General features: G+C 36.5%; 1 protein-coding gene across 4 annotated transcripts in view; it reads right to left on the bottom strand.

The window, feature by feature from the left end:
• Positions 1-22,034, bottom strand: part of RAB3C (RAB3C, member RAS oncogene family) — a 129,696-nt gene that overhangs the window by 107,020 nt on the left and 642 nt on the right. For all 4 annotated transcript variants that reach the window (XR_003989178.1, XR_003989176.1, XR_003989177.1 and 1 more), the window contains exon 2: positions 13,775-14,002. Coding sequence is in view for 1 of the 4 variants with exons in the window: in XM_030470200.1 (XP_030326060.1) it covers positions 13,775-14,002 (228 nt within the window). In the remaining 3 variants the exon portion in view is untranslated. The remainder of the gene's footprint in view (positions 1-13,774; positions 14,003-22,034) is intronic.

The raw sequence follows: 22,034 nt of genomic DNA on the forward strand, positions 1-22,034 counted from the left end.
CTTAGGACATATGCTTCAAAATCTTGGCCTGTATTCAAGGGAAATGCCTGGCTTTTAGGAAAAAAGTACTGTTTAAGATTTCTGATGCAGAACAATATAAGGGACAATTACATTACAGTCCAGATAATTAACAGAAAGAAGGATTGCAGCAGGATTACAGAGTGTTCTCTGACAAACAGAAGCAAATCAGAAAATGGATTGGTGAGCAGAACTCAGCACTGTAAACAATTAGCAGTTTACAGAGGATCTTAAACGTATCAGCTTGTAACAGGTATTTATGACCTATCTTTGAAAAAATGGGAAATATATCCTGAACCCAAAACAAATCATACGTGCTCTGTCCTTAGTTCTCCACCTTTTTGTAAAAATACAGCATCGGGAACATTTTCTGGACCTAAAAGTATAGAGGCTTTCCAGAACATTCTGGATTCTGCCACAAAAGCTTTTCAAGATAGACCCATGATTACAATAAAATTTAGACAATCATTTGGTCTCCATAGAGACATCAGACAAAATCATGAATGTAATTTTTGTTTTCCCATAAAATGGATGCTATTACCTATCCATACACAGTGGGATTAGAAAGCTTTATTGTTTTGCTTAATAATTCTGCCCTGACGGCCACCCTCTTTTTGACCCCCTTCCTCAAAAATTTAACAAGCTGGCACATTCATATCTTTGAGCTCTAAAATTCCTGACTAATAATTTTTAGTACCCATCTTAATTTTCCTTCTCTGAAAAGGAAAAAATCCTTTTCTTCACCAGACAATGAAATTCACATAAGAACACAGGAACATGGTTCTAATAAACAAAAAATGCCTTATGTCATTAACCACTGGCATCATCTCAGGAATGGCATCCAGCTAAAGGAGGCTTCTGAATGCATAATACTGATTCATAGGTTAGTGTCTGTCTCTTTAATATTGTTTGTGTTAGTCATAACCTGTCCAAAGTGCTCTGGTGGTTGTTAATTTACAGCACAGAGATTTTTTGCAAAAAGTATGAAAAGCCATAACTAAACCAAGAGTAATCTCTCAATCACTGGCTGTTCTTGTCAAAGTTATCCCTTTGACAGCCCTGCTAAGGGTGGGATTCAGCCATCTAAAATATAAGTACCTATTTCACTATATTTCAGGCCTACTTCTTTCTCAGTTTAATACAACCTATATTTCCAAAATAGATTTTTTTTTTTTTTACAGGAAATTTTCCTTTGAGAGACCTATTATATCACAGAATAAATAATCTTCTGAAGATAGATATTTCTGACCACCAGTTATAAAGCCATGGTAGACTTAAAGCAGATAACTGAATCTTAGCTGACTAAGACCTTAAGTTTCTGATTCCACTTCGATGTTACCTCTGCCACCCCATTTTCCATTATAAAATCTGGATGTCCACCTTACCAAGCTTGTTAACTTGGCTCTTTTCATTTTGGTGGAACACCCCTGATGTGTATCAACTGACAGTCTATCCCAAAGGGTAACAGTTACAATTCCAGAACAGATAAAACAAGAAGTTACTATTGTACGCTTTTCTGAAGGCTTTCTTGTTCAAACTACTCAGGAGCAAACATTGCCAGGTTTGGAGGTTCTGTCCACAAGCTTATCTGAGTGGAAATCTTATCAGGATAGGTCCAGAAAACATCACTCAATTTAGCTGTGTAAGAGAAAATCTTCTGATGTAACAGTTAGAGGTTGACTTTCCTACAACATAGCTGCTGACTCAGTCAGAACAGACACAGCACTCGACAAGAATGTTAGCTCTTGAACTTAATAAATGTCAAATTCATCTGTTTCTTTGCTGTAATAAAGCTAAAAATCTTTCCTAAATCCTTACTTGATTTTAAGGAGTTTGGCTATACTTGTGCACAAAGGATGCAAATTATAGAGAAATTGCTTAGCTAGATTTACAGGTGACTCAGTTCTTGATGAAGGACTGTCAAAAAGTTAAATTAAGATCTTAAAGGACTTTAAAAGTTGTTAAACATTTCTTCCCTCTATAGCTTATTCAAAGCCAGGCTACAAAATCCCTTCCAGAAACAGAAAGCAGAGCCTGTTAATCTCCGAAATGCTGTGACACTGGCAGTTCTGGAGATACAATTTGGGTTACAAAGAGGATGAATCACAGCAATTCAATATGGGTTCTTTAAGACTTGGAAGTGGTCTACCATAGAGGAGGATTTGTTCTATTATTAAAAGTTATGTTTGATAAAAAACTATGAAACTGTCAACCACATTTAAAACCCTTGTTCATACACAAGCGACACAATCCACAAAGCAGTCAGGAAAAAAAAATAAAAATCCTGTATTAGATTTGGAGTTATATTTAGTTAGACAAATTAATGGAAGGTATGCTGTGTGGGGTGACCCTACCAATTTTTTTTTATTGTTAAAATAAAAGAAACTCAGTCTAAGTAGACCATGTTTGTAAACACACTAAACAAGATACCCCCATGTCAGTGGACTGTACCTATGGATTTAACTATATGCTTCCAAAAGAAACAGCCATAGATGAATGCTACTCTTGAAAACTCAAGTTCTCACAAACAACATACATTCATTTTTGCCTGTTGAAAGTTATACTTGGGAAATCATTAACACAGGCTTCTTTCTGCACAATCTGAAAGAAACAGCTGTCGGAAGTGAATTCTCCAGGGCTGCAGAATTATCCTATTTCCTAAGAACTTCTGTACATAGCGCGGAAAAAAAACCCAAATTTATCTGGAGTTCAGAGTTTATCTGGAGTTCGGCTGTGAATTAGAAAAACCCACAGGGTAGTCTATGTTCTCACTGTACCACACATAAGTAAATCAGGTAAAAAAAGCAAAAGGGAAAAAAAAAGACCCCAAATTTAAAATAGTTTAGAAAAACATTGCCTGTTTCTACTGTGTGAGAGCTGCCATGCTGTGCTCCTGTGTCATTGCTTGTGTTTGAGACCCTTTGTGTGGTAACTTGTGTGTGCTGGAAACTTGGCTTTATACAGTGATCACACTGATATAAAAGATGTATTAGATGAATGTGTGTTAGTCATTGTCAACAGAGACAGCCCCTATCCTCTTTCCAGAACATCCAAAATACAACAATCTCCTTAGCTAAGCCCAAGACAGTCTTCCCCAAAAACCTTCTCCCACTTTTATAGAAAAGTTGTACATATTCACTTCTTCTTTTATATGCAAAGAGAAGGAAAGTTATACAATTCTATTTCACTTCCTAGCTGGCAACACAAAATGGAAAATACCTAAGAATTAAGACTGCTGTATTCAGAGTGAACTCCTTAGTTTATACAAAGGAAGAAGAAAAAGGAAACTAAGAGCTCAACAGAGAATGGTTATTGCAAGTCAGGTAGAAGATAGTAGCATTCCTATGTTTGCAGAGGGAAAACAGGGCTTCCTAAGTCAAGGTTACTAAACTTGTTTTTCAAAGATGCCCCAAAAGAGTTTTATTTCTAGCTAAATACAGGTGGGGTTAATAATGTAAGCTACTAATTTTCCCTCATTTTTTTTTCCTTGCTTACATATGTAAGACTGATTTTTATATTTCAATTTGCAATTATTTCAAAGACCATGTCTGGCTGTCCTACAGGACACCATGGGCCCAGATTTTAATGGCTAAGAACCACTGCATTGGGGCCTAGAATTTCTAAAGGAATTCAAAAGGAAATAGACTGTCATTTCTGAGACTTTCTAAAGAAATTCAGAAGGAAATAGACTGTCATTTCTGAGGCTTAAAAATAAGTAAAGAAATCTTATAATTTAGCAAAAGAAAGCTAGTATATAAACTACTAGAAACTACAAAATAATTACCTATTTTAGTCGCTTAGCAATCCTTTAAAAATGAGGATCAAAGCACAAGTATTACCATAAGATTTCCTGGACTCTACCCAGTTCCTAATACTGCAACTTTCACAAGATTAAGCAAGAAGACTGCAGTCCTGCCATGCCTCACTTCTAACGTGTTCTGTGATTACTTATGAACTACTACATGACAGCTCTCAGAAAACCTTGTTGTAAGGGACAGGGAGGTAAAATTCCTATTTCCCTAGATCCTCTTATTTTCAAAGTATTAAGGCTAATTTGTACATGACAGAGGCCTGAGTATTAAAATGTCTGTGGCTGAATTCTCTTACAGTCTTCTAGCTAGGAAATACAGCTTCATAAAAAGCAGGAAAGCTTTTTCTGTAAGAAGGAAAAGAACTGACCTGTTTTACAGGTACATAAATATTTATGTGCTATGAATCTTGCTGGGTCAGATCAAAAGTATATCTAGTCAGTATCCTCTGTAACAATGTTCATGATTAAATGCTGAGCGAAAATTGTAACAGCGAGGTGGACATACATGATAGTTTTTTTTAACATACCCCTAACCTCCAAACACATGCAGCTATGTGATTTCCTGAGATAGAAGTAGCTTCTATGTCTATAGGTACTTTTAGTGAGTATCTCTTACACAAATTTGCCCAGACTTCTCTTGTCTAAACTTTCGGCTTGTGCAGTGTCCTTTTAGCAAAAACTTCCATTGCATATCCACATGTATGGGACTGACAGTATGGATGAACAGATTTCAGGTTTTCTTTTTTTGATCCCTTTAATATCACAGGCTCATTCCTTTCATATAGATGAGGCCTTTTAATGGGTAGTTTACAACAGGACATTTCTGTAGGTAGTTTTAGCTGTTCAAATGAGGCATAAAGTGCCCATAATTTTAGCTGTAAATATATATGGGTTTACTCCTCAGAGCTCATGTCCAATTAAGGATGTTACATACAAATGTCACCTTCTATTATTGTTTCCTCCACTTACCTTTTAAGACAATCACAATGGTATTCATTATCTTCAGCACAGAGGCATTTCTCCTGGACTATCTGACTTTTCTATAAGGTCTTTTTATCCTTCAGGCTGTTAATTACTGTCTTGCTTCAGGTCTGACATTCATTTTCACAGGACTCCTCATATATGCTTCAATCGTGTAATTTCTTTCTCTCTTCCCCTCTAATTAGCACAATATTGTCTTTCTCAGCCTTCCCATTTCCCAGTCAAAGCTACTGTAACTGCCCCTTTGCTATTATATGACCTTTTTAATGCCTTTCTGCCTTGACAGATTCTATAATACCTGCAACATGGCAGACATGTTCACCCTCAGCTGCTGTCTCATGAGTTTGTTTACCAGCCTCAACATAGTCGAAACTGATTTCGTGTTGATCACTCTTGAGTCACACCTCTGTTATGATTCTTCCTAACTGCCACCAGCTCTTTTTTAGGGGATGTAGCCAGCCAATGACACAATTCTGACTCCCTCATTTCATTAAACTGCCTGAATAACAGCGCTGTGAAAAAAATAAACAAAAAAAGGCATACTTAGAACCTGCATGGATAGACTTTCCAAAAGGAATTTAGCCTAAGTAGCAACAGGAAGCAGGATGGTAGCTCATGGGCATGAAGGAAGACAAATACCTGAGTCCTTGAGGGACTGTAAGTAAGACTACTGCCATATTCAAACTATTATACAAGCATTAATTTCCACTGTATGTTTGGGGAGGGAGCAATTGGGAGTTTTCAGAACACTGTATGTGCCATTTGTCAGCCCAGCTAAACACGCACTTTCTAAGGCAATTCATGAATGCTTCTGTCTGTTATACAGACCATCAGTGCATATCCTATTTGTGACAGGTTTCTTCTAACAGCACATTGATGTAATATAACAGGACTGCCCACACATTTTCCCCATCCAAATCATTTCTTAGCAGAGAACTATGTGTTTTGGACATAAATAAGTCTATTTATTGCAATAAAAATTACTTCTTCAAACAAACAAAGCACTAGTCTTGCCTTTGTTTTCTAGCGTAAAAAAGCCACACTTTTTGTTTCCTTCTATTTCCTTTAGTTCCTCTACTCATTATGATATGGTTTTTCTGCACCTGTCTTCAGTTTGAGTTTTCTCCATATGAAGTATCTCCAGTGCAATAGATAATGGAATGTTCCTGTTTCCTATGGAAATACTTCACCAGGCATATGCAAGAGCCATGTTAACTGTTTTTCAGTGGATGGTTGGTAAGAATCCTTTCTTTTGTTGTATACCCAGATTGTGCCTTTCTTCTGTGGTTGCTAACTGAATAACTTCTAGTTTCTTATCATTGTTCCCCAAATGCCCAATTTCATAATGTTAAATTAAATTCCATTTCTAATACTTGACACCTGAAAGTCACTATTTTTTTCTGTATTATATACTGAACCTCTTCCATACTGGTAACACATCCCAACTTCCCATCATTAAAAGGTTTTATTAGCATACACCTACTACACATTAAATTTACTTACTACTGGAGTTCTAAAACCTTTCCACAATGCATTCTAAGTCTGATGTCTTCTCCTTTCAAGTCAGGTTGTCATTAGTTTCTTCCCCCTCCTTTCTTTTCGTTACTAAACTCCGCCTTCTCCAGGAAATTTCCTTAATTCCTTTTGTTCATACAGTTAAAGAATCTTACATTTACATCCAAATGACTGAGACATTTCCACCCTTCACTCTCATATTTCTAGTTCACAGCTAGCATAGCTGAAGTCATCTCATGTGTGATCATATCCACTGAAATCTAGGAGCCTTAATCACAAACAGATTTGTTCAAAGAAATTATTCTTGAAGTAATTGTACTTATCAGTGTTAAGAAGTCTCATATGATGATTAGAATTTTAATAACTTTTGGAGAAGAGGTCAGAAAAAAGCAGTCCCAGATTTCAGGACACTACAGAAAGTGCAAGTCTTAATATGGGTGAATATAGAGTTGCATAATATTACCCTTCCAGGCTTTTTTTTTTTTTTAACTCAGCTCATCCTAGAATGATTCATTAAGCTGAACATAGGCTTTGCTAGCCAGTGCGACAGAGCAAACCCTCTAGAAAGGAAAACCAGAAACCCCTGTGAGAGGTTACTTCATATGCCTTTCCTCAGGGTTGGCTTTAATTCCAAATAAAATAAACCAAAATCAATAGTATCCAATCTATAAGGCAAAAATTTCCACCAAGTGTCACTCTCTTTGTAACAGACCAAAATTTCTTTTTCTTTTTAGAAATACACCTAAATAAAAACATGATGAGCACAGAAGTAAGAACTGTCTATACAAACATAACATTCTCATTTTAGGGTAAACACATTGGCTAAATTACACCATCGACAACTTCCACCTGAGTTGGTGACTGAAATTATTGAGGCAGAATTCTCTGTATTTCTCAAACTGCAATAAACAAATAGTCATAACAGGAAAAAATTAACTAATTTGTTTATGAGCAGTGGGTAATAAAAAAATCTGAGTTAAATGAGAAAATATCTAGATGATTACAGAAGAACAATATATTTATTCAGAAAAGACTGAAGGAGTTTAGCCTTCAACTACAATGAAAAGAAAGCAAAGTGGAAAAAGCAACTTCTCTCTTACAAAAAATGCAATAATATCCTAACTGATTTTTCTTAGCTGACCAAGAAATAACAATATAAACACAGAACTGAATTCTCCACAGATGCCATTTTGCCTGATGTCATCATTTCACATATAAAAGCTGGGTGCATTGTCCACAATGTGTTAGCTACTACAAACATCATCCTGACGTGACACAGAGCCTATTATGGCTCTTGGCTTCTCACAAAATGCATTTAAGCTTACTTCCAGAACATAATGCAAATTGGGTAGCATTAAATAAAAATGAGTGGCTTTTGTGTGACCCTCATCCTCCCTCAGTCAGTTGTGCCCCTTTCAACCCAGCAAAATTTCAGAATGGCTTCAAACTGTTCTAATGCAGCACAGCGAAACAGCTTGCACTGAGCAGCAGGAGAAGGCAAAAGTGAGCTTTAAATACTGTTTCTACACTCCCCTTTTCGTGGTATTTAGATTATGGCTTCCAACCAAGGCTCTAGTCCTCCAATTTCAAAGCAACAACTGCACAGCAAGAGTACAACATTTTGCTCTAATCTATAACACGAATCTTATTAAAATGCAATGAAGAGCCTGTAAGGGCTTTTTTTTTCTTTTTTTTTCTTCTTTGTAGAGTCACTGCAGCTGTACAGATGTCTCAAATGTGCTGCTAAAATGGTTCACAGGACCTGGCAGCACGGCTGATTTCACTTTAAGGAATGTTGTCAACATTAACTTCATTTTAGAAACAGACTTAGTCTTGATTCTTAAATTGATAGCTTAGTAAGTATAAGTTGCATCTCACAGTTTAAAGTACACTCTCAGATTTCTCTGGATTTTATTGAGCTTGAACAATTAGGATAGCTTGGTTTTCAATGTTAGCCCAAGGTTATTGCTCTTGTTTCAGACCCGTGTCACAGCAAAATTGTTCCATTCTCTTTTTCCTTCCCATCCTGACTCTTCATTTTGAACAAAATCAAAGATCTTGCTATTCTGGTACACATGTATGAAAGACTTTTCTATCTTCCCTTTCTCTGTCTTACCATCAATTTTTAAGGAGCATATGTAGCAACTATACGGTGCTTGCATACATGCAAGTGCTGGTCCATGGCAGTTCTTCCACTCATATATGCTTCACTACACGGAAAAAGCTGGTGACTTGCAGATCATGATGTGGAAGGTAAAGGCAACTGAAAAAATGTTATATTAGACTGCCTGGTCACAGGTTAGGGAGAGCTGCAATCACCTTAGGTCTGGCGAGACAATGATTTATTGGCCTAAACAATGGCAAGATGCATTTTCCAGGGGTCCAATGAGGAAAACAGCCTAAAACACACTATAAGGAAGAGTTTAGAAAATTCTTTTAAACTAGATCACTTTCTTTTAAATAATCTCCATTGAAATTTGCACTTAAATAGATAATTCTTACTTAGAATTTTAACAATTCTAAATGCCACCTTCTCTTTCCAATTAGATCTTTGCTTTTGAATACAGATGTATCATTTTACTGATAACAGGAGTCTTTGTCAGAGAATATTTAAAGTCCAATAATGGCAAATATAGTGCTAAGCTGATCACAGGGAACTTATTTCTATACTGCAAGCAAAGCTATATAGCAAAATTGTTGAAGTAGGCAACAGAGGGCTTTTTAAAGCACAGAACTTCGTAAAAATGTAAAATCTTTGACCAAATATTTCAGAAGACTTTCACAAAACCATTGGAATATTGGGAAAAATTGTGGAATTTAATGCTAGTTGCAGTTGCAGGGCTTTTACTTCAAGTTTCCTCTCCAAACTACCTGAAGCCAGGAGTTTGCAACCACTTTGGTGCGTGTGAGTCTAAGCAAGCACGTAAGATCTGGCTACAGGGCTCTCTAGCCAGGGTGCTGAAGTGATAGGCACCACCCTTTTTTTGAATTGGGTTTAGAGCCAGTGTTTTAAACCCTCAATATGTGCTTTTATACCAAAAATTGTAATGTCACATCAATATTTGAATACCCAGTTCTACTTTTTTAAATAAAAGCATTTAAATGTTAAAAGCGTCTCACTGGCTAACATGGCCAGTTTCACAAAGCATACAGCATAAGCTCTTTGAACTGAAGTCCATCTGAACTAAGTATGCCTTTTACATTGCCAAGATGTCTTTTGGCACTGAAGACTGGGCCCTGGTTCTATACAAGAAATACATCATGTAGTTTTCCAGGATGTGTATTGTTTATAATGGATGCATCTAATATTTCCATTTTTCTCTTGGCTACTTACCTAAAATGATGGAAAGGTGAGCTGAATTGGATCCATGGGTGCAATTTTAATAGAACGGGTATAAGAAACAGAACACAAAATAAACAGGGCAAGGTAAAGAGACCACTAAGAATCCCTTAATTAAGAAAAATATACAACTTCTTGAAGTAACTAAGATCCCCAAGCTATACAAAGATTAAAAACTCCTGGCAGTTCTCTGACTGAGATTTGAACACTATAGTACTGTCTGCACTCCAATGGGCTTTCCCTTGGCTGTGCATCTTTAACATTTGTTGTTGAGAACACTGGCCTACAAAAAACAGGTAAAAAAAAACCCCTCAACCAACTAATGATTAATGAATGCCAGTATTTCTGAGAAATAAAGTATACCAAGTATACCGTTTTTTTAATTCAACATAATTTGAAATCTAGCTGTTTGAAACTGAAAGAATCTTACAGCCTTCCAGTCCCATCCCTTTCATATTACTAGGTCAAACCTAATGGGGGAAATGTACTGCTATCTATTATTTGACACTGTAAAACATCCTAAAGCCCTCTGATGGACTTTCATCCTACGCACACACGTGCTGCACACAGACACAATTCCTTTCCAAAATTTCTTGTAGTTTCTGTTGAGAAATCAATATCTTTTTAGGTAACATGCTTTTTTCGCATGGATTTCTCTGCTTTCAAATGTAAAAAGCTGTTAATATGCTGTCTTCCTAATGCCTATACCAAGATTGTCACATTATTTGTTGCTGTGAAACAAAATTTCAGGGCTAGCTGAGGGTCCTATGACAAGGTAACGTACTCTCACTAATGAATATAGCACTTGAACTCCGAACCGCTCAATTTCAGTAAGAAATGCTGTGGAAAGAAGGTCTTTGGCTCAGAAGGAAAAACCCCAAATGTTACAGTGCTTCCAGCAGTCTCTTTCTGATCATATGGACAAAAATAACTACTTGAGGTAGACCTATCCTCCTTGACTTAAACAATGAAAGAAGACAATTCAATTCAGGTCCTTTGAATCCAAGAAGACACCGTTGCCTCAAAGCACGAAAAATCTCAAACAAACAAAAGACCTGTAGGGCATCCTAGTATGTAAGATGTCACTTACTTCAACCTGTTAACCCCGGCTAGTTCATCTGTGATAATCACACAGTGAATTTTATTAAGAAATAATGACTCTGCTTCATGATTGCCCATGCTGAATTTCAAACAAACTTGTACCCTTCACTAGTAAGCATATGAGAATCTTTTTCTCAGGAAATTAGTGTTTCAAGCTCCAACATGCTTCAAGTTGAACACTAAATGTCCTACTGAAAGGGCTATTAATCACGAAGTTTAGATGTCTACCCAAGAACAATATGTATAAAATTGCAACAGGACACATTGGAATAAATGTGCCTCTAGCTAGGGAATTTTAGTGACTTAACAGCACTGCTATTTACACATTTCTGTATCTTACTGCCAGGCAAGGAGAGCAGAGCAGCAGCATTCCATGTATTTCTTCAGTGCACTACATGGCAAAATAATACAGTTCTGTTCTTGTCATTCACAAGACACTTTAGATTTGTACTTACAGTTTCTTCTGACTATTCAAACCTGTTTTTTCAGCACATTTTTTTCAGAGATTTTTCAGCACATTTTATTTCACATATGCTGAATAACAGTTATCATATAATGTCACCCCATACTTTGCCAGTTATTTTAAAGGAAGTGTTAACCTCTTACATGTTTCTACTTAGAATTAGCATCAAATCACATTCACTATGACTCATTCAATTTCATATTTTATCTAATATAAGTGCTCTTTTACAAATGCAGTTTGAAATGGGAATGGATATTGCAGGACCACTATTCATTTTAGAAAGACATTTGCATAATCAAAGAAAAGTAATAAAGCATAATGTAATATAGATAGATGTTACATGCAGAAATACTACATATTAAGAATACAATTGTTGATATAGCTTATGAGATGGGGTAATAGTGCTCTATTTCAGATTTCGTGCACTAGAATAGCTTTCTCAGATACTTAACTGATTTTATTTAAGGTCCCAGAGGTGTAACAGTCAACCAATTTACTAGCAAGTATAATTGCAGCACAATGCTCCAGTGCAGAATGCTCCATCTAAAAAATGGAAGCAGCAATAAAGAGCTGTTGCAGTTAATTTGGAATGTCGAGGCCTTTTAAGAACTGGCATTAAAATTTTAATGAAAAGACAAAACAAAAAAACCTTCAACACACCAAGATGCAGCGCTGCCTGGGAGGTAAAAAGCTTTAGCATGAAGGTAAGATCTGAAGACCTGTCTCTAAACCTACATCCTGGTAGGTGACTTTAGGAAGGTCTCTTCCATGCTCTGAGCCCCTGTTCCATCACTCCTAAGGGACATGAGACCTTGTGTTTGTTACACTGACTTCAATTGCAAGTTTTTTCAGGCAAGGACCACCAGAGTCTGATTGGACTTTGCATACTGTTTCATACAAAGAACAACAAAATGTCCGTTTTGCTAAAACTGGAAGTTTATTCCAGCTGGCAAGAATGCAGTTGCTACATTCTCCCTATGCCATAGATAGCCCTGAACACATTCAAATTAAGGGGCTGCTTTTGAGCCAAGCACATATTTGTACTCTGCTGTGGAGAGGTATTATGAGAAATATACTGGTGTCAAACTACTCACATTAATACAACATTGTAAACTAATGCTGCTGCTTTTGCTGGGAGAGACATGAACAATAAAATCTATTGTAGAGGATACTTGCTGATTAGAAGAACTGTAAAGACTAATGTGAACACAATTTTATTGTTCCATTATAAAAAAATAATAAGGAAATGTCAATGCAACTTATCTCCGTGATCTCCAACAATAAAGTACTACAGCGAAACTAGCAAGCTATTGCAGTGAAAGCATGCACATGACATACAGTTAGCTACTATGTAGCACTGTTACATTTACGATAATAGCAAGAATCTAAGCTTGAAAAGGTTGAGAGGCAAAGTCTGTGTTTGAGTTCCTTAAGGGCACAGAACAACAAATGATTTAAGATACCAAGGGCTGAAGCCTACCTAAAAAGACACGAATGAGACATACATAGACTAGGAAACTGGGAAATTCACTTTTTGCCATATTAAAAAGATAATTTATCTGCTGTTCAAAACATGTTAGATTAACTTGTCATATTTGATCTGAGGTTTCATGGCTACCCACCATTAAATAATTTTTTAGATTACTTGTATTCATGCACAGAAAAAGAAAATCTTGGTTAATAAGGCTGTTACGAATACCTCACAGACAAAAAATTGCTCAAAATCTTCAAGCACTCACAAATGATGGCAAAAACCTAAAGCTTTAACTTCAGGTCCTGCATTGTTAAATGATCTGCTATCCTTGCCTTTTCTTTAAGTGAGTATCACCCTGTCACCCAAGAATTACGAGATGTGAGCATCAGTGGCCCCTGCATAAAGAAGTTTTGGCTATCCTTTTTTTGTGAGGATGGCTTTCATGAAAGAACACCTATTCACTGGCATCACACTTCCCCACAATTGGCATCTTTCTACCATCTTTAAGGTGTAGGCAAGAGATGAGGGGTTTTGTACACCTGGGCAACACAGCTGGTACATTCTCCCTTTCAACATATTTTCTTCATCAGCAGGAGGAAGATGTTTCACGTGATCAGGATGGCAAAAAATTATGCTTTCCATTATTCAGCCACTATCATAGGTCCTACATGAATTTATAATTTTTGTGGTAAGAAATGTAATACCTTACTGGTATTTCAAAGTACTTTTTAATAACGTGTATCACTTTCAAGAGCCTACATATTGCACAGTTGTTTATACCTCACTGCCTCTATATGTGTCAACCTGCGTTATTACTTGATGGAATTCAATTCAGAATATATACTCTGCTGTACTTCAATACCTAAAAAATACTGTCTATACTCTATTATTCAAAACAGAAAAATGATACAGGAAATAATTAACTGATTTTTCATTACTATGCCATATATATATGTGTGTATATATACATCTAAAGGTTGTGACATTCAGTGCAAACCTACAGTAGCTTCAATGCTATCTATCAAACTGCTACAGCTTGATTAGTTCATAGAATTATTGGTTTTGGCTTACCCAAATCTGTAGCTTAATTCTTTTTTCATTTTTGAAAACCGTTTTTACTTTGAAATCGATCCCAACTGTGCTTACAAATGCAGACGTAAAGGAATCATCAGCATATCGGAACAAAAAGGAGGTTTTCCCAACACTGCTGTTGCCAATAATGAGCAGTTTGAACATGTAATCAAAGTTCTGGTCAGATGTTTCTTTCTGGCCACATCTGGAATCTTGAGCAGATGCCATCTGTAATTCAAAATAAAAAGAAATCATTTATTGTCTCTTGTATCATATAAAACCAGAAACATTGAGATTTTATTGGAGTTTTTGATGTCAGATATGGATGAACTCAAGAAGTTCACAGATGATTAATTCACTTTATGGTTCTTGTATCCATGGTAATAGTTCCAGTTGCAGAAGAGGATGTAAACATTCCTGGTGGCTGGTACCAAAACCATACTAATTCTAAAAATTTGGGACAGTTCTTGAGTATATAATTAAAAAGAGCTACATTCAGAAAATGTGATGAATTAGACAATGAAAATATAAGCAAAGATACTTCACTTGTACAAGAAGGAAATAAGAGATCAGTGCTGTGTTATGGCATATGAGATATATTTCCAAGCAAAAGTTTAACATGTTTTAGATCTGATAAAATACTTGAACCATTTATTTTACTGTAAATAGGCTGCTGTCTTTTCTAATGCCTATCACCGTATTCAAAGTATTTTGCCTTTACCAGTTTTCAATTTGTCGTACGGTTAAATAGTGAGTTTGGCATATACCTCTGAAATACTTTTTTTCCAGTTCTACTCTATTCTATCGTTTGGAATTTGCAATGTTAATGCACTATCATCATAAGTGGAAGTTGTTAATGTTTTCAAATTTGAGTCCTTAAAATACAGTTTCTAATCCATATAAAACACTTGAATCAGCACAGATTACTATACACTGCTAAACAGCAAGGTTATTTTGCTCTAGGGACTCAAAAATCACAGGTTCCATTTATAAAAAGTACACTTCTGGCTTTCAGGACAGTTGCAGAAATTAACTTTAAAACCTGACCAAAATTCTGCCTGGGATGCTCAAAAATCAGATGGCAAAAATAAAGACCTTAGAACTACGTAATGTTTCACCTCATGTGCTTTTTAAGAAAAAATCTCCTGTTTTTGGGGAGCCTGGCAGGATTTTAAATTCTTGGAGTTTGGCAAGACTAAGGTCAACACTTTTGCATGCTGATTTCAGACAGAAAGACAGACATCATATCCTAACATAAAGGTTTATAGAAAAGCAGTCACCTCAAAGCTTTCTAAGCTAGACATCTCAGAGTACATATGAGCAGTCAGAGGGGAGAGCTGGAACCAGAGTGAGGGCTGCACACTAACCCACCTTCTCAGCAGAATTTCAATTATTGCCTAAATTTTCTGAGCTAATTCTGCTGTCTCATAGCATAAGTAACAGTATGCCAGCTTCTTTGGGCTACTGAAGAGGCATATAGAAGTTGGGACAAAAAGTGCTGAAGGAGACAATGGAAATAGCTAGCTTATGAGAAAAAAATTCAGTATAAGCTTATATTCCACAAATAATGCAGTAGGGAGTGTTTGATTTCAGAATTAGCCTTTTATTTGGTAGCGACTAAAGATCTGGATTAAATGTAGTCTTGGGTACCTATGTGCTTGGACCCTGAGTATTTGCATTGGCCTTAACATTTATTCATTTTCACGGACATGCAATAAAGAAGTTTTAGAACAAACCCCTAAATATTACCAAGCATACACACCACTATTTTTTCAACTTTCTGATTTCTATAGCAGAAGACAAAAGCAGATCCTGTTCACCTTCACTACTCTCCCTCATTTTAAAACTCTTTGCAGATATTTTGCTTAGAAAATGAGAAAAGGAAAATCAAATGGTGCTTATACCTGTCTAATCACAACTGGCAATAACATAGTAAAAGTATGCTGATTTTGTGTTTGCCACAGTTTGCAACAAGTCAATAAAGTCCAGCAGACAAAAGACTGTGCAGTGGCTGTGGATGCCAGTGTGTAACTTGTACACTTGCCTAGCAGCCTGCTGCCCTTCTGGCTCCTACCTGCAATGCAGCAGCTGAAACCAGAAGTTAGAACCACTTCTAGCAAGAAGAATTATCTCCTTTATTGATTTTATGTCCTAGGAAGCCTCACAGGTAGCTTCTTCAACTCACTTAAGGTTTACAAAAAGCGGGTTTAACTTTCATTTCATTGCTGCCTTCAGTCCTGTGTGCCTTACAAATCATCATCATGTACTTTAATGCCTAATACTTCAGAAACAGTATGATTCAGTGAACAAAGGAATCAGGAGACCTGGATTCTAACAATAGTCTCAGTTAATTTTGTACATTATGTAGCCTTCCTGAATAAGAACTTGTTTCCTGTGGATGGTTTTAAACACAGATTTTCCCCACAGAGAAATTTCAGTGCTTCTCTAAATTACCGTATTTATGTGCATTACCCATGTAATAGTTTCCTTAAAAGTTCTTAAAAATTACTAATAAAAAAAAAAAAATAAACCCAACATCTTCACTATGCCTTAAGCTTATGGATTCATTACTTGGAGTGTCATAGGCAGAATTATGGACAACCTAACACAGAAGTGCAGCCAGATTTTATTTCAGAGGTAGAAGCATGTCTGCCTATCACAGGAGCCAGAAGGCACAGGAAAGGCATGGGAAAAGACTCATTTCTGTACCTCCCACCGGAAGAATCATGAGATGATTAGTGAACTCTTAATAATAATTCAAACTGTTTGAAGAGACTAACTTTAGCCTACGGAGACAGTCTCTGTTGATTACCAGTAGTGATCCTTTCTTGTGTCCAAAACCCAAATGAGTTTTAGAAAAGTACTAGAGCCTTCATGAGTCTGAAGGAACATCAAACTCAGCACGGGTGCTAAGACCTTGCCATTACTTCCCCAACTTACTCATTCTGTACTAAGCACAAAGATAGATTCTTCAGAGCACAATTCACCTATATCAGGCTCCCACCCTAAATGATACTCTAGAGTCTCTATTTTACTGCCGACTGTAAGGGAAACCAAGATATTTGGTCCTCTTGAACATCTGGAATATGTTTGCAGTGCTTCTCTTTTTTAAATGTAAGCTGCTGACTTCCAGTAAGTATGGCATGCACTGCAGCCACCTCCTCATGTACTAATATGTCAGTCCACTCCTAAAAGAAGTTGTCCCAACTATGGAGGCATTTGGCAAAGAAAAGAAATGTGAAGAAGCTAGTGCTGATGTTATGCTCCTCCTTTGGAAACAATGCTGGAAATAATCACCAGGAATGACATGTTCAGACCTGTAATTAAATACTACATACATGGACAAGAACCAAATAAACATGCCAACCTCACTAACATTATGATATTCTGTTTCCAAGAAAGCAGAACTCTTACCTTTATTTTGACAAAGTTCTCTTCTCATATGGTTAAATGGATGTATTAAACACCCATCACTTTCAGCAAAACACATTAAGTTTTCTCTGCCATAAAATTTTGTCCTCATTTAGTAAAATTGAAGATAGAATGTATGAGGCTGTTTTCCTTAACACACTGCATATTTAGTTTTTTTGTAGGAGTCCTTATTTCAGATCCTTACACCCATCAGGATTTTAGTACCAAAGGCAGTCTCAGACCACCTCCTAGAGAACTTAGGAGCAGGTATGTCCCCAGCCTCCTAGAGGACCTCGGAGTAGGTATGTCCACTCGAATACAGTCCAAGGACAAAAGACGATGGCTTCCCTGTTTACAGCACATCTCGAAACTCCTAAATGTGCATTATTTATGGGCATAGGAGAGTTTTATCATTAGGCAGGGTTTTCTATATCAGACCCAGGTACTTTTCAAGTCTTATGTTCAGCTGTTCCCTTGATCGCAAAAGTAACAGGTTAAAACAGAGCAGGGTTGAGAACCAATGTGAAAAAGTATGTGTTCACCTTCATAATAATAACAAAACAGTTGGCTGTGTTACTCTCTTTATGGCTATAGAGGACATCATTCTTTAACAGAATTAATTTGATCAGCTTTCTCACTTAAGTAGAGCAGTATGCCGTGAGCTCTGTGGGCTACACATAACTTCAGTTTGCACTTATATACACACCCCACTCTGAATTCCTAACGCAGGATGAATTTGCCCTGGAAAATATGACACAAAAGGCAAGAAAAGCTGGACTTGAAAATACTGAGGTTCACTCCTTTGTGCATTTCATAAATACTTTGATGTATTTCAAAAAAGACAGAGGTCCCTACCACTCAATTTTTGTGACATGACCTTTTTGCATTTTGTAAAATATAGTTAGTCAAACATAATAAATAGATATTGAAACAATGGAATACAGTGAGAAAATTCAATGTTTGTAACTCACTGGACCGTATGTAGGATGCACCAAAAGTGAGTTGTTTTTAATGTGCAGATCAGATGTCACCACCAGAGTCAAAATGTTACCAAGCTCTTTATTTATAAGAACACTATGACAATATAACCCAACCATGAAAAAGTCAATTATTTTCGAGGTATATCACACGATAATCTAGTGATTGGGTTTTATTCCCAACTCTTTCAGGGGTATCCTATGACTTTTGTTTTCCTTCCTTCTATATCTTGGGCAAGCTGCTTAACCTCTTACTTTTGGTGTGCTCTCAATTAATGCCTCAGTATCCACAGACGCAGACCACAGCCAATTCTCACAAATCTTTATCCTCTAATTTTTAACTGAGCATTTAATAATTAATTTACTGTCCATGGTTTTCTGTACCATTAATCGCAAGATCCATCCTAGACAAGAGGAAGCTCTGATGGGAGAAAAGATCGTGCATTAGTTTCTATCAAGCATAGAAATTCTTAAACATGACCAAAAAAAAAAAAAAAATACAGAGCTTTGTCAGAGCCATAAGACACCAAGTCACAATGCTGGATGGTCAGTGGATGGCGCTGATGACGCAGTGCTGACAACAGCTCAGATCCATCAGATGACTTAGAGAGAGGGGTTCTGGGACTGCTGCTCTCACAGGAATTTCACACAGTTCCTCTTGTGAAATCATTTGTGCACTGCCAAAACAGTTGTTAAAACAGCATAGCAGCAAATGCTGTGTAATGAATTTGGCTGTGTTGAGTTCTTCAGAATGACCAAGGGAAGCAGCAGACATAAACAAAGGAGTTTGGCCTCTCAGACCAAGCAGGTTGATTCGCTGGGTTTTATTCTACTCTTGGTGTAAGGCTGGTTGGTTAAAGAAATAATCTTATTCTTTTTAATCAGATACACACACTGTCAATGAGACTCCCAGGGGTTTTGTGTTAATGCATTTTGCATCTGATTTGTATGTCTTATCTCAGTATGATATTAGCATAAAACTTCCAATAATTAATAGAAATGACTGTCACACATACTGCTACAGTTTAATAAATTAAACTAGCAATTAATAAGACTTAACAGAGTTCAGTGGACAATGTACCAGCCACTTATTTGGAATATACGGATTGCCAGCCATCTGCAGAGCACAGCTTGTGAACCAATGTACTTGGCAGCATCAAGAGAAGCTTATCTGCTTCAAGGTATTATGAGGTTAGATTCAGGAATATGTGTAAGTATATTCAGCATAACCAGCATAACCCAGTCTGAAAAGTTAGATGTGCAAAGTTTTATTATAAGCAGCATACTGAAATGCCAAATTGGGGAATATCGAGAAGATAGAAGAGATGGAATTCTAAAACATTTTAAAGAAACTCTACTTGCTTAGTATCAGTAGAAGTAGCATGATTGTGGCCACAGTGCTGGCAGATGTCCAGGACTGCAGAACGCAACGTGCAGTAAAGAACAATTCTGGCAAGGCTCTAGCACATGGATGCTGGTGAATCTACTTGTGGTGAGTTAGGGCATTATCTCTCACTTGTCATTCTTTAACCTAAATTTATCTTCTCCATGAAAAGGGCAGCTTAAGAATGCTAGAATCAAATCAGTTAAGGAGTGAAATTTGAAGTGAATGAATCAGTGTATGAATCACTGAGAAATTCCCACTGAACCTTCACTTTTGAAAGTACCAGGAAAGCCTTAGAGGAAACTGCTGAGAGATATACAGACATTTCAACTAATTCAGATGAATTCTTATAAGAATGCAGAAACCATACAGACTTCTACGTTTTTCAGAAAAAGAGAGTTCATCACTTTTGACTTCTAAACCAAAGCCCTCTCCATGGCCATAAGCACTACTAAAACTAACTTCTGTTCTTTGAAAACATGGTTAGTAAAATTAAAAATAGTCACAAACTCTAACACAGATCCGATTTTACCCAGCAGATGACAACAGCAAATTTTATACTAGGTAACTCCTCCTCTGGAAGGACTTTTTGGGCTGCCTTTCTGGTAACTGTTGGCCCTTCTTGTCTACCGAGAAATGGCATAAGCTTCAAACAAAGAATTCATAAAAATATAAAGACAGTGCCACCACATAGGCCCTTTTTCTCATTCTGCTAAAATACTTTAACTTTTTAGTTTTCTATTTAATTGTTTCTTGATAGAAATTGGAAAAAATGCTTAAACTCTCTTCTGAGTTGCTTTTGTCATGATCAAGAGACATACAATTGATCAGTCCTTCTGTTGTTCTACAATCTAGAGATGGTAACTCTGTAACAGACTGATCTATAAATTTGTTGTGTGCTAAAAAGCAACTACATTTCATGTAATAGGAAATCAAATAGCTAAAAGAGATAAATCAAGCAATTAGTTCAGCCAGTCTAAATCACATTTGAACACGGATCAACCATACTAGCTAATATTGGAAAACAAAAGGACTCTTAAGAAGAAGAATCCACAATAGAATATAGTTTTACTGGAATCTTTAATAAGACTAATATTCGTGTATGCTGAGAATAATGTAAGTAGAAGAAAGAAGAAAAAACATGCAGAAACAAGAAGTGAAAATTAAACCTCATCTGCCAGATTGCATTTTCATATCTTGGAAAAATCCAGATGCTTGTGATTATAATTTTGGATGAGATATGCTTAAAAATAGACAGTGTTTGACCATTTCATCAACCTTGAAAAAGCGGAATTTGTAGGGTTTTTTATAGCACTCTGCTGTCTCTTTTTACACTTAGCCTGTGATTTTTACTGACTTTTATTCAATTATGTTTAACAATAATTCTGTCTGTACTTTTGTATGATCTGTCCAATTATATAAAAAACCCAAGAAGCTGTTCTCTGATGTGTCAATTACATACATTTTTCTTTTATATCTGGACTTTTGATTTTATTATAATGTTGCACCACCATTTTGTTTCCACAACTATGTAACAACATCAGTTTAACACCTATCAAAAACATCAAATGCATTAGTGACCAATGTGTAGTTGTCATCCTTTATTAGCAGAATCTGCTTTTAATGAAATGCTCTCCAAAGCCAATACGTACTAGGCATGACTTGAGTACCTCAACAAGCATATGTAAATAAGTTGCAAATACCAGATAAACATTTCCAACATATGCATGTAGCATGCAGAACTGGGTATTTTAAACAGCATCCTAATTATTGTTCTTCTCCCATCAGAAAACTGAAACACCTTCTTACTGAAGAATGGCTTATTTCTAGTGCATCTCTCTGGTTGAAAGGTTTCAGGATGTGTCATCTGAACAATTGCTCTGCAAAAGATTTATAAGATTATCGGTCTCTGTCCAAAGTCAAGCAAACCCAATTCCATATGAGCATAACTTAAGATTTCAGACTTCTTTTGCATATTTAAAAGGATGCAGATCTTCCCTTCAGGCTGAAATCTTATTACTGAAAGAGTGGATATCCAGCATGAAAAATATTAGCAAACAGAGATGCACTTCATAACTTAAATCACAACAGTCTGCAAAAGTGCTCTTTGCATTCTTTAAAATCAGTGGGATTGATTGTTATCAATTCACTGGTAACACGACCGATCTCCTATTAAAAAAGTCATGTGTTTGAATGTGTAGCCTCAGGCCCCCAGAACTCCTGCATGAGATTATAAAGTAGGTCCTAATTGACAACTGAAGTACAGTTCACCAGCATAAACTGGTTTGTTCCACAACCTAGGAACTGCTAAAAACTCTCCATAATCTAACCTGTATCTGTACAACATCTGTTTCTCCAGTGCTAAGTGGCATTATACTTTTACAGATAAAAAAGCTGCTATAAAGAGGCCACGTCTTTGCTACCCTCAGTTCTGGCCATGAGCCATCCATCCCTGGTGCAGGCGGACAACCGTTCACTGAATAAACAG

The sequence above is a fragment of the Strigops habroptila genome, chromosome Z (assembly GCF_004027225.2).
Source record: "Strigops habroptila isolate Jane chromosome Z, bStrHab1.2.pri, whole genome shotgun sequence".
Classification (NCBI taxonomy): Eukaryota; Metazoa; Chordata; class Aves; order Psittaciformes; family Psittacidae; genus Strigops; species Strigops habroptila.